Source organism: Bidens hawaiensis, unplaced genomic scaffold (assembly GCF_021521415.1).
Source record: "Bidens hawaiensis isolate Kalapana, Puna unplaced genomic scaffold, B.hawaiensis_p1.1 tig00061021_1, whole genome shotgun sequence".
Taxonomy (NCBI): domain Eukaryota; kingdom Viridiplantae; phylum Streptophyta; class Magnoliopsida; order Asterales; family Asteraceae; genus Bidens; species Bidens hawaiensis.
The window spans coordinates 4,803-22,208 of record NW_027500984.1 but is presented as its reverse complement, the minus strand read 5'-3'; the positions used below and the strand labels follow the sequence as shown (position 1 = coordinate 22,208).

General features: G+C 37.3%; 1 protein-coding gene across 1 annotated transcript; it reads right to left on the bottom strand.

Annotated features, from left to right (window-relative positions):
* Positions 1–332: 332 nt before the first annotated feature.
* LOC143603209 (polyubiquitin 9-like) lies at positions 333–5,117 on the bottom strand. The gene is made up of 4 exons (XM_077080084.1): positions 5,038–5,117; positions 3,040–3,225; positions 801–840; positions 333–458 (listed from the first exon to the last, which is right to left on the bottom strand). The coding sequence occupies exons 1-4, from the start codon at positions 5,038–5,040 to the stop codon at positions 373–375; spliced, it is 315 nt and encodes a 104-aa protein (XP_076936199.1). The 5' UTR covers positions 5,041–5,117; the 3' UTR covers positions 333–372.
* Positions 5,118–17,406: the final 12,289 nt, after the last annotated feature.

The following is a 17,406-nucleotide window of genomic DNA, read 5'->3' as shown; positions in this document are numbered from 1 at the left end:
AAAACACAAGATAACAACCAATATGCTAATATAGCACATAAGGTGAAACTTAAGTGAGTTAAGTGGACAGTTGATTACTATTCTATAAAATTTTCCCTCGAATATATATCTCTTACACGGGTACACTGTTAGTAATGTAACATTTTTTTTCACAGCCGACGCACATCCAAAATGTATGATTCATAAATTATTACCTAATAAAAGCCAAATTGTCTCACATTTTCTCTCACAATTAAGAGGTTTTTGTTACATATTACCATCAACTAAGACTAAGGAATTGTGGTGAATGTTAAAACAGAAAGAGTAGCATTAATTATGAGGTTTACAAAAAGTTTAAAATAACAGTCATTTTACATGCACATTTCTTCTACCTTACCAACTGCCCGTAGTCTCCGCATCACGGGACTGATAAAAATCATCAGGTTTCACTATATTCACATCCTCGAATTCATTGTCGTCTGAAAGTTAAAAAATTAAATAAATAAATAACACGCACTCATTTCAGAGTAGAAGTCTTAAAACACAACTTAAATGGGTCAAACGGAAAGCTGTCCGAAGTCAATTTCAATGCATACAAGTAATTTGTTGTAACTAAAATGCAATTATCATTTATAAAAAAATGAAAAACAAAAAGTGTTGACGGGTCACTAAAAAGTGAACCATTTCAACCCGAACCCATTTTGACTAGTTACCCAACCCGCCTGACCCGATCATATTGCCGCCAACAAACCAAACATATCCATAAGATTCTTAATAAAAAAAGCAACAAGAAGTTCTGAAAAGGAATTAAAAAAAATAACCTTTTCGCAAGACGAGTGCCACAACAGCATCATTTTCAACCTATAACATGGAGAGAAAAAAGTCAATAAAATAACTAAATCAAGACAACATTTACTACGATGGCAGCGGGTCAAGTGGCCATTCGCCCATAGGCCATATCCACCCATGCTCCCACCCATGCCTTAGGCCCAATTATTCAGACTAGGGGTGGCAAATGTGACCTATGGGTTTAATGGGTTGTATTAAAATGTATATAATGGGTCAAACTAAAAAAAGAAAAGGATTGAAACGGGTCAAAACGGGTTGACATTTCTTGAGTTTTTTTTTTATGGATCGAGAAAAATGGAAGAAACTTTTTAGTTTTTTTACTTTTTTAGTTTTTGATTTATATTTCGAGTTATGATTTTTTAATTAATTTTTTTTGAATTTTTTAATGAGGGATTTTTGAAATGGGTCAAAATGGGTTGAGATTTCAAAAACCCCTCATTAAAAAATTCAAAAAAAATAATTAAAAAATCATAACTCGATATATAAATCAAAAACTAAAAAGTTTCTTCCGTTTTTCTCGTTCCATAAAAAAAAAGAAAAAAAAAAAAAAAACCCAAGTAATGTGTCAACCCGTTTCAATCCTTTTCTTTTTTTAGTTTGACCCACTCGGACCCATTATATACAACCCATTCAACCCATGGGTCACATTTGCCACCCCTAATTCAGACCCATATCTACCCAGCCCTGGCCCAAACAACTATTATATTGATATATACTAATCCAGATTTCAGCTTAGAATAAATATACACGACACTACCTCCTTTAAGAAGTTATGACCATCAAATAGTTGCAACTTGCAACTAGTTACGTCCTTTGGAGGAACTGAAGTTTAGTATTTGGGTCGTAGTATCTCGGCCCAAATAGTTGCAACACCCTTAAAAATAGAAGTTGTTACTAAGTAGCCAAGCCCAAAAAATATTTAACAGTTTAGAGGGCTTCTAGGTTTGACAGGATCCTATTCATTCAGGGATTTGGAATGCTCACAAAACCGCTTAACCGACTTACTAAAAAGAGATGCTTTCCATTAGATTACAAAAGCACCAGATGCATTTGAATGACTGAAAACAGCTTTGGCTAAAAGCATAGTTGTTAACAGCGCTCATAGAGAGCGCTAGCGAATGGCGTAGCGTAGGGATGGATCATCGTCATTTCAGTTTGGCCCCTCATTAGCTAGTAAATAGCGGGGTTTCAGGTTATTTTGTTTCTTTTTTTCTGTTTTGAAAGAAATAGCAATAATATATACCTGTACATAGCTGGATATTAAGGTTATTGTTGTAAATACGTATAAAAACACCGTATTTGGATATAATATACATATAAAGTATTTATGAAACTTTGTTCTGGTGTATCGCTAAAAAAAATAGCACTCGCTATTTTATCGCCATCGCTACGTAGCGTATAGGTAGCTTGTCGCTTTCGTCTGCAATTTGCTATTAACAACTATGGTTAAAACACCCTTTTAGCATTGCCCGATTGCTAAACACATTTTGCAGTCAAAACCGATGCATCCGCATGGGTATAGTATCGGGGACTGTTTTAATGCAAGATCAGCACCTTATTCACCTATTGCATTTATCAGCTAAGCAGCTAATGCGGAAAAATATCGGATATCGGTCAAGGACCAATATTTGAGATATCTGTAATTTTAATACCATGCAAAATTTATATATATAGCAGTTTAACACTAACAATTCAGTATGCTCTTCTACTATTAACAAATTAGCCTTTTGTAACTTGCAAAACATTAACAATTGTAGCAAGTAGATTAAAAACATTAACATTAAACACTAAAAGTTGAAAATTAAGACTTAAAACACTGATATCGGGAATATCGGTCAAATCTGTTAATATCGCAGATATTATCAATACCGATATTTTTACTGATATTTCACATGAGGACCGATAACCGAGATACCACTGAGATACCACCGAGATACCACCGAGATTGACTGCATAGTTTATCAGTAAAGATTTATCAACTAGACTGCACACTCTATCTGTGTATGAACTATGAAACAACTCTTGACCATTCTTTTGTAGTCAAGCGATGGCTCTAATTCTATTACTTGACAGTTGACTACTTAATTAATAACAAATATCATCATAGCACCTTTACAACACGCCTGGCTTTCTAAACTTATGGGCTATGATAGGAGAATATCGCTGTTCATGACAAATAAGATTCAGCATAAAAAGAAAAAGACTCAAAACCTTTTGATCTGCCAATGTCTTTGAATCATCCAACACTTCTCCAGTTGATACCAAAATGAGACGCTGATCATTAATCGGTTGATCAATGAGGTTATGCAACTTTTGCTTAATGTCTAGAATCTTCTCAGTAGCATCACAATGGAGAAAATACGTTGTCTTATTGCGCTTAACACGAATATACATTGCCTGCATCAAAGTCAAAAAATGAATTTAGTTTCACAAAAGACCTGTAGCTAAGAAAGCAGAACGAACAGTTATTGTGAAGTCGATGATAACGGTCAGCCATCTACTTCAAAATGGCGGATTTCAACATTACAACACTTAACGACTTCTTGCATTGCAAAAGACGGAAGGTTTTCCATGATAATTACATAATTTATTAACAAACGAGCAAATACTTGTATTAGACACGAAAAAACAAGATTACTGATATTACCAGTGTTGTAAACATCACTAGGCGCTAGTCAGACGATGGGTTACTGAGTACTGACTAGTGATTAATAGGGATTAATTGGATTGGAATATTTATGTGTAATTTTTCAAAATTATATACAAAAGTTCACATAGTATAGTTCAAACATAAACAATTACACGTCATCGTTGTTACTTGTTAAAAGCGCTCGCCTACTGCGCCTAGGCGCAATTCTAAGAGCAACTTCCATTTTTTTATAAATTAATCACTAATCGATTCATATAAATTATATAAAAACAGGCGAATTTACTTAATTTAATCCAGTCTCTCTATATAATCATCGAGAACTCTAGATGATAAACGCTTATCTGATTCTGTTATTGTTTAATGATTACAGTTGCAAGATTGCTAGAAAATAAATATGCTCATGTAACATGTTTCTTTTAGTTTAATTTGCTATCCTGAATTCCCATTTTATGATTTATGTTTCCTGTTATATGATTTAAACTTCAAACTAAATTTTAAAGGTGAAGTTTTGAATCTAGAATGACTAAATTTTGATTATTATTTGCTCTAGATTTGGCAAATACAAATCTGATTTTGCTTAGGTTAGGTTAGGTTGCAGAGCCTAACTAGCAATCCGATTTAACCTAAAATGTGTAGAGAATGAAGTTAGTTGGTGACTAAATTATTTATGTTTGCTGTTGATACTATTAAACTTTAATTTTCTTTTGGTAATGGAACTATGTTATTCAACTTTTGAAAGACATGCGCTTTTTTTTTCTTAGGCCCTCACTTTTTTTGTGCCTAGGCCCCAAGCAAGTCCAATGTGCCTAATGCATTTGATATCTATGTTACGCGTAAACATAACAATGAGAAAATATTTAAAAATCAACTAACTAGTTCATGGATCGAGTCGGTAACTCAGGTAAAAAACCAAGGCCCGATTTTGACAGCCTTTGACTGATTACCTATTTGTTGGTCCGATAGGCGAGATGCATCAATATTACATCTAGGGGTGAGTAATAACCGAACTGAACTGAAAACCGACGAAACCGAACTAACTGAACAGCAGTTATAGGTTATTTTTTTAACCCTCGGTTAACTGAAATTAACCAAACCGAACAATAACATCATATTTTTATACATTTCTAACTTTTATATCTCCATTTCATGTATTTCATGTATTTATACATTCATTTCATTTATATTTAAGTAAAAACATTAGCCCAAATTTGATTCGGCTATTAACCAAACCAAACCGAAAAAAAAAAAAAAAAAAAAAACGGAATAAACTGAACCGATTAACCGAAAGCCGATCGGTTAATTTACAATCAACACCACTTTAACAATTGCTTTTTCAGACCCAATTTGACAATCAAACTGACAATGCAACTGAAAAAGATCAAAACTTTATAATAATTTAACAATCCAATTGCAATTGACGCAAACCCATTTAACAATCTGAACAAATTGAACTTTAATCAGATTGAAACCCTAGTTTTTTCTTGATAACAATTGGAGCTAATTATAATATGAATCGAATTGATCAAAGAACGAAAGTTAATGAAGAGAAGATAACGAACCATTATTGAATGAAATGAAGCTCCGCCGTTGAGCTTACACTGCAATCGGTAACTCGCCGGAATTAATTTAGGGCTTCTGGTTTTTATTTTTATTTTTATTTTATTTTTATATAGAAATAATAAAAGGATAATAATGTAAGTTTGATATGAAACCCTCTTACATATATTAAACCTTGTTTTAGTCCCTATAAAAGTAACCGTTCTTTTTTTAACAGCGTTTGAAACCAGCTCCAATACGTTAGTGAGCATTTCTGAGACGGAATATCAATGGTCCACCTCATCAATGTGGGAGCCCCCCCCCCCCCCTTGAGTCAGGTTTCGAACCCTCCTAGATATAATAATGAAAGTAATAGTTCTTTTTTCCTTTTTTATGAGCGTTTGGAACTAACTCTAATACTTGAGTGAGTTTTTTTAAACGGAATGTTAATCGTTCATACTGATTTTGATGCTCCTTATCCGACTCGCACAAGAACACTATCAAAGAGAAAACCCACCATTGTGTGAAAAACCCATTGAGTCAGGTTTCGAACTTGAAACTATAAACTGTCAAGTCTTAACCATCACTCGCATACCATTGGACTAGAAGGCTATAATAGTTATGAAGTATAAAAAATTGTTGGTGCTAGCGTGTTTATGTATTTGGAAGGCTTGGGATAATAAGATTTTCAACCGTAAATGCTTCTCGGGTTATGGAATTTTGAAAATAATCTAGTCGACTGGTTTTTTTTGTGTGAAAAATAGGTGATTGTCTCGCTATAATGGTTTGAATGATTCGAGTTTAGCAGGCTTTGTAAATATATTGGTGGGGTGTGTATTGTTGTGCTTTTGCATCTAGCTCCTTGCTAAGAGCTTTGTTTTAATTATAGTCCCATTTCATTTGAAAAAAGAGAGAAAAACCCACAAGGGTATATTTTGAATGAAAATTTCTATATATTATAAATTGTGGCTTATGTTTCCAAGTCTAAAAATAAGATAGCACCAAAGGATTTTTTGTATTGTTTTTTCTTGTTTTTCATCAATACAGAGGGTCAAATAAATACATGTTTAAAGTATAGCCAAAAGGAAATAACAAGAAATTAGGGAGCATATCATGGAGCATATTATGGAGCAGATCGTGGGTCCAAAGAAATAAATCAGGAACAAAATAGTATCCAAAAATAACATCTCAATACTCCCCCTCAAGTTGGAGTATGTAAGTTTCGAATGCCCAACTTGCCGAGGAGAAATCGAAGCTGTTGATCTCCTAATCCCTTTGTAAAAAGATCTGCGATTTGCATCTTTGTATCAATATTTCGCGGTACTATTTCTTGGCTATCGACTCGTTCCCGAACAAAGTAACAATCCATCTCTACGTGTTTGGTGCGTTCATGAAAAACCGGGTTGTTGGCAATATGGCGGGCCGCTTGATTGTCACAAAAGAGAGGGGTTGGTTTGGTTAAGACCACATTGAGGTCTTTTAACAGCCAATGAACCCATAGAATCTCACTAATCGTGGAGGCCATTGAGCGGTATTCTTCCTCGGCGGAGGAACGGGAAACAACAGACTGTTTTTTTTGTTTTCCAAGAGATGGGTGCACCTCCTAGGAGAAGTAAGTAACCCTTTCGAAATCTTCATGTGTACGGGCATCCAAGCCAATCGGAATCACAATAAGCTGTGAGATTGAATCCTCCATCATGTGGGAGAAGAACTCCTTGTCCGGGTGTGGCCTTGAGGTAGCGTAAGACTCGATGAAGCGCGTCTAAATGTGATTGTCTTGGGTCGGCTACGAACTGACTAAGAATGTTAACCGAGTAGGCTATATCGGGTCGAGTAAATTGTAGGTAAAGAAGTCTTCCTACCAATCGACGATATTGTCCGGCATCAACTTTCGATTCGTCTTCCTTCTTGTCAAGTTTAAGGTTTTGCTCGAATGGGAAAGAGCTTGGCCGACATCCTTGTAAACCACTGTCTTGAAGAATATCAAGGACATATTTTCGTTGACTTAATATAAGTCCTTCTGTGGTACGAGCCACTTCAATAACAAGGAAATATTTGAAATTTCCAAGATCTTCGATGCTAAAGCATCGGTCAAGTTTGTCTTTAGTGTCTTGTATTTTGGTACCATCGTTTCTAACCATCACGACATCATCAACATAGATAAGGGCTGCAACGAATATGTTCCCGTTTCGATAGATGAAGAGAGAGTGATCAGCCTTTGATTGTGTGTATTCGAGACGAAGAAGAGCATTGGTAAATTTTATGTACGAATTTCGAGAGGCTTGTTTAAGCCCATAAAGTGATTTCTTTAGCCAGTAAACACGTGTTTCATCCTCTTTAGCAAAGCCTTGAGGGATCTTCATGTACACTTCTTCATTTAGATCACCGTGCAAAAAGGCATTATTCACATCAAGTTGGAGTATGAACCAGTTCCTTTTTACCGCGATGGCTAAAATAGTTCGAACCGTGACAAGTTTGGCGACCGGGGCGAATGTGTCATGATAGCCAGCCCCTTCCATTTGAGTGAAACCCTTGGCAACGAGGAGTGCTTTGTAGCGTTCGACATCTCCATTTTGTTTGTACTTCACTTTGTATACCCATTTAGAATCAATGGCTCGTTTTCCTTCGGGTAATTTTTCCAAGGTCCACGTTCCATTTCTTCAAGGGCACGGATTTCCTTTTGCATAGCTTCCTTCCAATTATTGCTTTTCATAGCCTGATGAAAAACTTTGGGCTCATCGATCGAGTCGATGGCAGCTAAGAAAGCCTTATGGGCATTAGAGAAATTATTATATGAGACAAAATTGAATAAGGGGTGTACCGTGGAGGATGCTTGAGTTGGTACGGATCGAGTATGGTCTACCGAAGAGGGAAGATGCACAATAAAATCTTTAAAATGGTTTGGTTGAATCTTGGTGCGTTTTTCACGAATGATGGAGTTCTCAATAGCTTCTTTAATAGGTAAAGGATGGCTATCGGGTTCTGGGCTGATTTCCTCAAGATTTGGGGTCTGGTCTGGCCCAAGCGCATCCAGGGGGGGCTCCAGTGGCTTGTTCAGGTCTGTCAAATATGGGTCCTTGATCAGGCCCAACTTGATTTTCTTGGTCAAGTGGGTTTTCATGTTCATGACCCTTTTCAACAAATTGGTTCTCTTGATCAGGTTCAAGGGAATTCTCTTGGTCAATGGGACCGAGATCTGAGGGTTCTGAATTAATTCCATTTGGGTTCTCTTCATCAATAATTGGTTCAAAAACATTATCATCTTGTTGCCCACTGTTTATTTTGTAAAAAGGTAAATTATTTTCATGGAAAGTGACATGCCTAGAGATGGTAATTTTTTTGCTTTGTATATCATATATTTTATATCCTTTGGTCCCTTACTGGTATCCTAAAAAAATACCAGGTCTTCCCCTTTCCTCAAATTTGTCGCCTTTGGTCTCAATGCTGCTATAGTAAAGCAAACAACCATCGGGTTTTGTTTCGAGTTGAAGCTCGGCTCCACATGACATTTCGTCGTACATGTTGCCTTCGTCAATGGAGGTATGTTGGGCTTGATAAATTTTGGCTTGGAGATCGGTTTGAACGGTGACGCTAAGAACCAAGACGGATTTGACATTAACCTTTCGACTAAGGGAATCGGCCACGATATTCGCTTTACCGGGATGGTAGTGAATCTCGCAATCGTAGTCACTGAGTAACTCAGCCCATCTTCGTTGTCTCATGTTGAGATCTTTTTGGTCAAAAATGTGTTGAAGGCTTTTGTGATCGGTAAAAACCACACATTTCGTTCCGTAAAGGTAATGTCTCAAAATTTTGAGTACGAAAACGACGGCACCAAGTTCAAGATCGTGAGTCCATATCGAGTACGGAATGCGGTTTTTGGGATGTCTTCTTCGCGAATACGCAATTGGTGATATCCCGATTGAAGATCGATTTTTGAGAAACACGTTGCGCCTTGAAGTTGATCGAAGAGGTCGTCGATTCATGGCAAAGGATAACGATTTTTAATAGTAAGTTTGTTAAGCTCACGATAATCGATTGTAACGCCCGTTAATTTCCGACAAAAGGTTTAATCTTGTAGTATTATGTACACCTTTCGGGCTTGACCCGGCATTCTCCCGAGAGCTCCTTGCCACCCTCGTAAACGTATTTTACTTAACTTTTCTTACAAGTTCAACGATTAGTAAAGTGGAGGGGCCAGAATGTTATTTTGTTATTATATTTTATATAAAAAAAATAAAACTAAACCCTAACCCTAACCATCTAGGCCGATCGGCGCCCCCTCCCCCTCTCTTCTCGATTTTCGTGCAAGACCAGCCCATCTCCGGCCATCCAAAGTTCAATTCCATGTCAGTATTAAGTGTCTACAACTCTTTTTCACCTTAATTGATAATATTAACATGCTTATTGGTCGTTAGGGTTGGGTTTTGATTATAACAATTTCTGACAGATTCGTACTCGTTTATTGTAGGGCCTGTAACTTGATGATAATCCATTGTTTTTGATCGATTCTCCTTTCTTTGAGTCTAGTTTCCAGAAAGGTATAATACGTAATTTTTGGACGAGATTTGAATACTTTTTATGATTTTATAAGATTAAGTGTCAAAGCTGATGCGGGATGACGGATTCTGGTCTGTCTTCCCGACATCATAACCCTTTTTCGACAAGTCTAAATTGGTTGGTTCCACTTATAGAAGTTAATATTTTGAGTTAAGAACCAAACCCAATTGGAATCGTTTAATTTGGCTGGGTAATGAATTTTATAAAAATAAAACTATTTTGTTGCGCACTGAAATAGCTGCACATACCTTTCAGTGTTGGAGGAATTTTTATGATTTTTGTGTCCACTAGAAAAATATAATAAAAATATTTTTATAAACTTAAGATATTTATGCAACTCTGGTAAAAATTTAATAATTTAATTCCATGGTTTTCCTATGTAATAAAATACATCTTTGCATGCTAAAATCCGCATGTTATATTCGTTATTGATCGATAAGTTCGTTTTAGGCTTAACCGGTGGCTGCCCTTTCTCGCATCTTTCGGGGCTGTTATAATTGAAGTTCGTGCTCCGTCATCTTCTTAGGTATTTCTAGTGTAATATACTTTAGTATCATGAGTTTTGGCATTCGTTAGATTGGTCAACTGTTGATGAAGTGAAACCTAGGTTTCGGTTGTCTAGTTTGTCAATTGTTGCGTCTAGCGCATTGTTTGAGGGAATTAACAACCAATTCGGATGTTGTAGCCTTGGTATGATTTTTTGGCTGTGAAAAACTATATTTTTATGTTATTGGGGTTGAATTGGTTGTCGGTTACTCAAACGGGTCGGTACGGCGCATATTCGCGTTTATTGGTAATTTGTACATCGTGCTTGCGAATTACCAACCCATCTGACTCGTGTAGCGTCGTGTGGACTTGTTGGCTATGGTTTTACTAAATTTGGTCCACACGGGTCTGAGTCGGTATCTAAGTGCATAAACAACCCGTTAACGCGCGTATTCGATAAAGTCAACAACTTTCGGGGGTAAATTGGGAACCCTTTGTCCCCGGGATTAACTAAGGGTGGTTTTGGTAAATACATGGCCTCGGGGGCTGATGTAATTGAATTTGGTAATGTCAAGGCTTTAGGTCAATCAAATCATGTTAGAACGGCTCATAGGATAAACGAGTCGGTACGTTTAGTTAGTAATATTTGTGTGCAATCCGACAGGCTTGTAAACTGTGGATTAGCTTTGAAGTTCTCAAACTCTTTGGTGTTTGTGTGGCTCGTTTCAGGTGAGTTCATGATGCCCCTTTTAAATCTTTTTACGTTTTGGGCTAGCATACACACCGTAATACAATTTTACATGATTTTACTCGTTACAACTATTCGGATGGTATTACATAGCCTTATTTGTATTTGTGCATTTATAAAAATTTGAGTGGAGTATATTCTATGCCTTAGGATATTTTAGACTCGTTTATGGTCATATATTCCTTAAGGTTATACATATTACTTGTGCTCTAAGCTCGAGGTTACTATTAGGCCTAGTATTGAATGCCTAGATTATCCATTATTATGGATTGTATGTGATGATAATGTTGGTTGGATATTTGAATTAGATGAATGTGTATGTGTGTATTTTAATGTGTATGTGTTGGTAAATTGTGACCGGGTCAAATATATTACTCGAGGAAGACCCGGGGTGAGGAGGCCCGTGTTGCATGTTTATGACGCGGCTGGGTCAAATATATTACTCGGGAAAGACCCGGGGTGAGGAGGCCTGCCGTTCTATAAACCGTGGTCGGGTCAAATATATTACTTGGGGAAGACCTGGGGTGAGGAGGCCCGTATCACGTGTTTGGTATGTTAAACCGCGACCGAGTCAAAATATATTACTTGGAGATGACCCGGGGTGAGGAGGCTCGTGTTGCGTTACGGATGGATGGTGATCTTGGTCGGGCCAAACTATACGACTCAGGTTCTTAAATCCTGTGGCGGGCCCTGAAAAGCCCGTGAGGGGGGGAGGCTCGTGTGGCATGATCATCATCGGATGTTACGTGTTTGAGTTGTACGTGTGCTCGACCCTGAATGTTATACGTGGATGTATATATATATATATATATATATATATATTGTTATATATATAGGGATGTACTTAAAGGATGTTTATATATGTATATTTTGTATATGTACATATGTATGAGAATGTTTAGTCTTCGGTAATGATGACTTAATGAATGTACTCTTTTTATTTTTAAAGTTTTGGCATGACTATCATAATTTTCATTACTGATATTATTTATTTAAAACTTGAACTCACTCAGCTCAAGCTGACTTTGTGTGTATGTTAGTGTGAGTTTCAGGTTTAGAGGAGGATGCTTACCGCTTGGACGTGCTCGAGACTACTCGAAAGGTTTAAGGCATTTCTGGTTGAGGATTTCCAATAAAACGGATATTATATTTATATTTGATTTTTGGACACTTGTACCCCCGTATTTGGGATTTTCTTTAAATAGTTACACTTTTTCCGCTGTTATTTACTCTGAACTTGTTTTAAATAAAAACAAATCGTTTGGTTTTAAATTTTTGTGAAATTGTGGATGTGATTACCAACTGTAGGATTCCCAGAATTGGGGTTCTTACATCGATGCACATACGAAACGAACCATCTTTCTTTTTCACGAAGAGGACGTGAGCGCCCCTAGGAGAAGAGCTTGGACGAATAAAGCCTTTGTCGGAAAATTCTTCGAGTTGGTTTGATAACTCTTGCATTTCCGACGGGGCTAAACGGTAAGGAGCTTTAGCTACGGGCATTGCTCCGGGCACAAGATCGATTCGGAATTCTACCGGGCGAATGGGTAGAAGACCGGTGACGTCTTCGGGAAAGACATCGAGGAAGTCACAGACGATGGAGATGTCTTGGATTTTTCTTTCCTTAAGGTCTTTAACCACCACTTGAGCTAGGAACGGAACATACGTTTGGCGCAAATATTTTTGGGATTGAGAGTATGACATAAGGTTGAGCCTTTTAGGAGTAGTCTTGCTGTGGACCTTGAGTGTTTTACTGTTTACAAGCGGGATTCGAATGATTTTATCGTAACAAACGACTTCGGCACGGTGCAAAGATAACCAATCCATGCCTACTATGACATCGAAACTTCCCGTTTGCATCGGGATAAGATCGATCGAAAATTTTCGCTTACAAAGAGTGAGAATACAATCACGAATGACCGAGTTGATTGTGATGGAATTTCCGTTGGCGACTTCGACGGAAAAAGGTCTAGAGAGTTTAGTGCGAGGTACGGAAAGTATAGACTCAAATTTTAATGAAATAAAACTCCTATCGGCACCAGTGTAAAATAAAATTGAAGCCAAATGTTCGTTCATTAGAAACATACCGTTCACAACGTCGTTTGCGACTTGAGCTTGATTGGCGTTTATCATGAAAGCATGCCCTTGGTTACCGGGATTTCTTTGTGGTGCTTGGGGTGGAGGAGGAGTTGCTTGGATGGCTTGAATTGGTTGGATGAGAGGTGCATTTAGTTGTGGGATTTGAGGTTGGTAAGTTTGGACTTGGTAAGCTTGGGTTTGGTAATAAGGCATGGTTACGGCTTGGGCTTGGTTTGCGCAAACGAGTCGGGGACAATTGTTGCGGAAATGGTTAGGGTCTCCACAATTATAGCAAGCTCGGGGTTGTTGTGGGTTTTGCGGGATTTGCGGGTTGTTTTTTGGTGGAGCGGGATGTCTATGAGGTGTGTTTAGACACGTGGTATTGAAGTGACCGTAACGGTTGCAAATGGTGCAATAGCGACAAGTCATGTTTGAGGGATGGTGAAATTGACATTTGTTGCATAATGGATGAGGACCAGTGTAGGGTTTTCGGTTTGGAGGAGCTTGAGATTGTTGTTGGGTTTGTTGTGGGTGGGTGACGGCATAGTTTCGGTGATTGGGCTTGAATTTCTTCTTGGCTTGGTGGGATGAGTTGGAGTAATTTATGGCTTGAGGAGGTGGATCAACTTTGATTTGAGGGGTTGGTTCGGGTTTACTCTTGTCACACTTTTTCTTGATCGAAAGTGTACCCACCTTGACATTGTTCTCGGAGATGGCTCCGGCTAGCGTAATAGCGTCTTCAAGGTTTGTCGGTTTACTACTCATTACCGAGTCACGGATTAGCATGGGCAAACCCCCGATGTATTTTTCAATTTTGCGTTCGGGCGGGGTGACCAAGTGAGGAACAAGAGTGCTCAACTCGTGAAAACGGAGTGAGTAAGCGGTGTTATCACCACTTTCTTGCTTAAGTTCCCAAAACTCGGCTTCAAGCTTTTGGAGCTCGTGTTTTGGGCAGAACTTCTTCATCATAAGTTATTTAAGCTCGGTCCATGGGAGAGCCATGGCGATTTCCGTCCCTTGGAGATGCATAACACTACCCCACCATGTAAGATCGGTTTCCTCAAACATGCTCGAAGAGAAATTAGTTTTCTTTGCTTCGGGGCACTCGCTATGTCGGAACACACTTTCCATCTTTTCAAACCATTGCAACAAGGTAGCCGCACAGTTCGTACCAAGGAATTTGGTTGGGTTAGCACCGGTAAATTGTTTGTACAAGTAGGGAGCGGGTGTGGGTTCAATGGGTGCTACAACGGGTGGAGGTTGGTTTGCTTGCAAGTGAGTTAGGAGTTCGGGAATCACAGCGGCGACTTGTTCGGCTACTAAAGCGGCCATCTTGTGTTTGGAGTCCTTGCGGTAGTGGCGTCGTAGCGGAGGCATTCTAAAAATTATAAAGAATTGTAGTGAGTTTGAGGGCATTGAGTTTAAAATAGAAGATGTATGTAACCAATTTTTTTACGTGAATCCTAGTGTCATGAGGATGAGAATGTTAGTAGAAATAAAGTTTATACATAAACCAAATGATAAAAACGTATATATAAGTATATGTTTCAAAGTTTCGAGAATTTAAAATTTGGACGTTTTGAAGTATTGAAATTTGTATACAGTCGGAAAAATCGTACATGAACCACCATGATTTGATATTCCGAAAAAAAAAATAACAAAATTTCTTGTAAACATATATATAGTCGGGAAAATCGTACATGAACCACCATGATTTGATATCCCGGCAATAAAAACTTATGTAAAAGTAATATATATAGAGTAGAACATGTACACGTATCACCGCGTCTTTCATGTTGTTGACTCAAATCATGATAATAACATACAATAAAATGGAGATACAACGAGATGTTAAAAACACTTGTCCACGTATTACCGTGGCTTTTATGTTTTCAACACCAAAAATAAGGAGACGACCGGAACGCTCGCATTCGACAACTTAAAGTGTCGGCTCATATAACTCGAGTTGCTTGACCTAGAAACCAACACTAAACCCAATCATCCCAGGTAAGTAAATCACCTTCGATTCTTGGAATCTTTTTGTTAAATGATCGAATCAAATGTTTCGTTCCCTACGGTCATCACAAACAAATTATAGAACCTAGTTTTAAGGAGATTGTAAACAACGAGATCCAATTTAAGCTTGTGATCCATAAAACACAATATAAAAGCTAATGTTTTGTTTTAAGGTAAAAATTCCTTAGAATACTATTGAAAGTGTGTGTATGTGTACATTTATGATGAGATAGATTTTTAAACAAGTTTATAAATAATTAAATAAATGCAATAAACAATCAAGTAGGGTAAACACGTATGAGCACACGTATAGGGACCCTAGAGCATAAACTATACTAGGCTGTTACGTCTAACCACCTATCCTATAGTCGATGGCTCTGATACCAATCTGTCAAACCCCGACCAATGAAGGCGGAAACGTCGAGGCGCGACATGATTGCTCATTGCACAACGACACTATAAAGTTACAATATTTAAATAATTCATTTAAATCCATATCATCATAAATAGCACAACAATTGTTCATACAAAATGCCAAATAGATAGATAAACAAATAACTTGTTCTTTCATTTTCTAATATCCTAAAGCCAAGATGATAAGTTTCTTCAAGTAATCCAATCAAGCTAATATCAAACCTGTAACCAATGTTTTCAGACCCGGATCGGACATCAACCCAGACGTCTTATCGGGTCACGGGTCGAACCGACCCAGGAGGTCGGACCGGATATTGACCCGGATGACGTCATATATAATAAAATAAATAAATAATTATATGTAGTATTTAATATGTTGAAAAGTAATAAAAGTTAAGATTTTATGTTAAATATTGTTTTTTATTGAACGGCATATATGTTAAATATGTAACAATTAAATAGTCCATTTAATATAAATAGTAGTCCTGAAGTTACCATCAATTTTATGTTCTAACTTCTAAAATCCATACACCATGCTGAACGTCTTGGAGAGTTGTCAACTAATTGGGCAGGCCCTACTCATACACTATTTAGGCTTTATTGAAAAGCCCAACTTCACTAAGTAAAATATGTATTACCCTTTGCTTAGTAACCCTACCCCATCCATGTATTCTTCTTTCTTTACATCAGCTGCACCAGCCCCACCCCAACTTGCAGCCTCCATGTCTATCTATTGCCAGCCGCCACCGATTGCCAAACTTGCTTTCCCCATCAAGTTCTTAATTCTTATAAACCTTCTTTTCTTCTGTATACGTGAGTACATCAACACAGAAACTTGGTAGGCCAGCGATTTCGAATAATCTAGTGTTAAATTTTACTTGGATTTTGGTTATTCTTTTGATTAAGTTTAAAAAAATAGAAAAAAAAAAGTTTTTACCGGTTCACCCGCCGGGTCACCGGGTTCGGGCCGACCGCCACCGCAAAACCCGGCCGGCTTTTTAGAAACTGTCCAAATACCCTGACCCGGCCCGGTATAGGGTCCGGGTCCCGGTCGGACCGGTCCGACCGGCCAGGCCGGGTCGGGTTTCAAAACACTGCCTGTAATATTGCATAAAATAGATTTTGTCAACACAAAGGTTGGTGAGCAAAATTCATAGTTTTGGACAATAAGTATATAGTATGAAATCCATAACTAGTATATTAAAACAATAAATAATAGCAATAATTTAGATAATAAAACCGTCAATAAGAATACATTGACGACAATAATGAAATCGTCAATAAGAATACATTGACGACACCTTTCTATATGGGGATACCATATATACTCGGAATTAACGTATGATCATACTTTGATGAGGCTACCCGCCTTAGCATTGAAGAATTTGCACATAATCATGTAAAGCATATAACACCAAATCGAGCATTTATTTAAGTAAACATATACAATAAGTGTTGTGGTTTAAGACTCAAGTATAAATCATATGAATTTGAATAAGTATGCAATGCCATCCCCAAAACGAAAGATGGAAAACGGGGGATGAAAAAGTACTCAAATTAACAAGTAACTTGAAAGAGAGTGTCGTAAATAATCGGAGAGATTGGTTTAACGAGCAACACCTATATTAAACGGGTCTTGTGTTATAGGTAGTCTTGAAAGGGTTTAAAATAAAATACATGACAAATAAAGTAAATAAATAAAGTTTAGGATTTAAAATGTAAATATTTGAGAAATTAAAGAAACGAGTTTTGTAAAATACGTTTACTCGAAACCAGGTCTCGGTATTCTATTCATTAGTTTTTTTTTCTTTTTACTCAACCTATGTTAAGTAATAATGTGGGTTAAAATGCAATATTGCAAAACCCTTGGTTATAAGAATACCAAAACGAGGTTTAAACGAGTTTTCGAGTTTGTCGGTTCGAGACTTGATAATTGACCATGCTCAAAGTTAACTTCCCAAAATAATAAATGTTATGAGATAACTCAATAAAATCAAAATAGACTTAACCAAGTATGTAGTTCTATTGTGAAGAACCTTAACATTTGTTAAGCGAGTATACGACTTTATCGGTCCGAACTTATTATAAG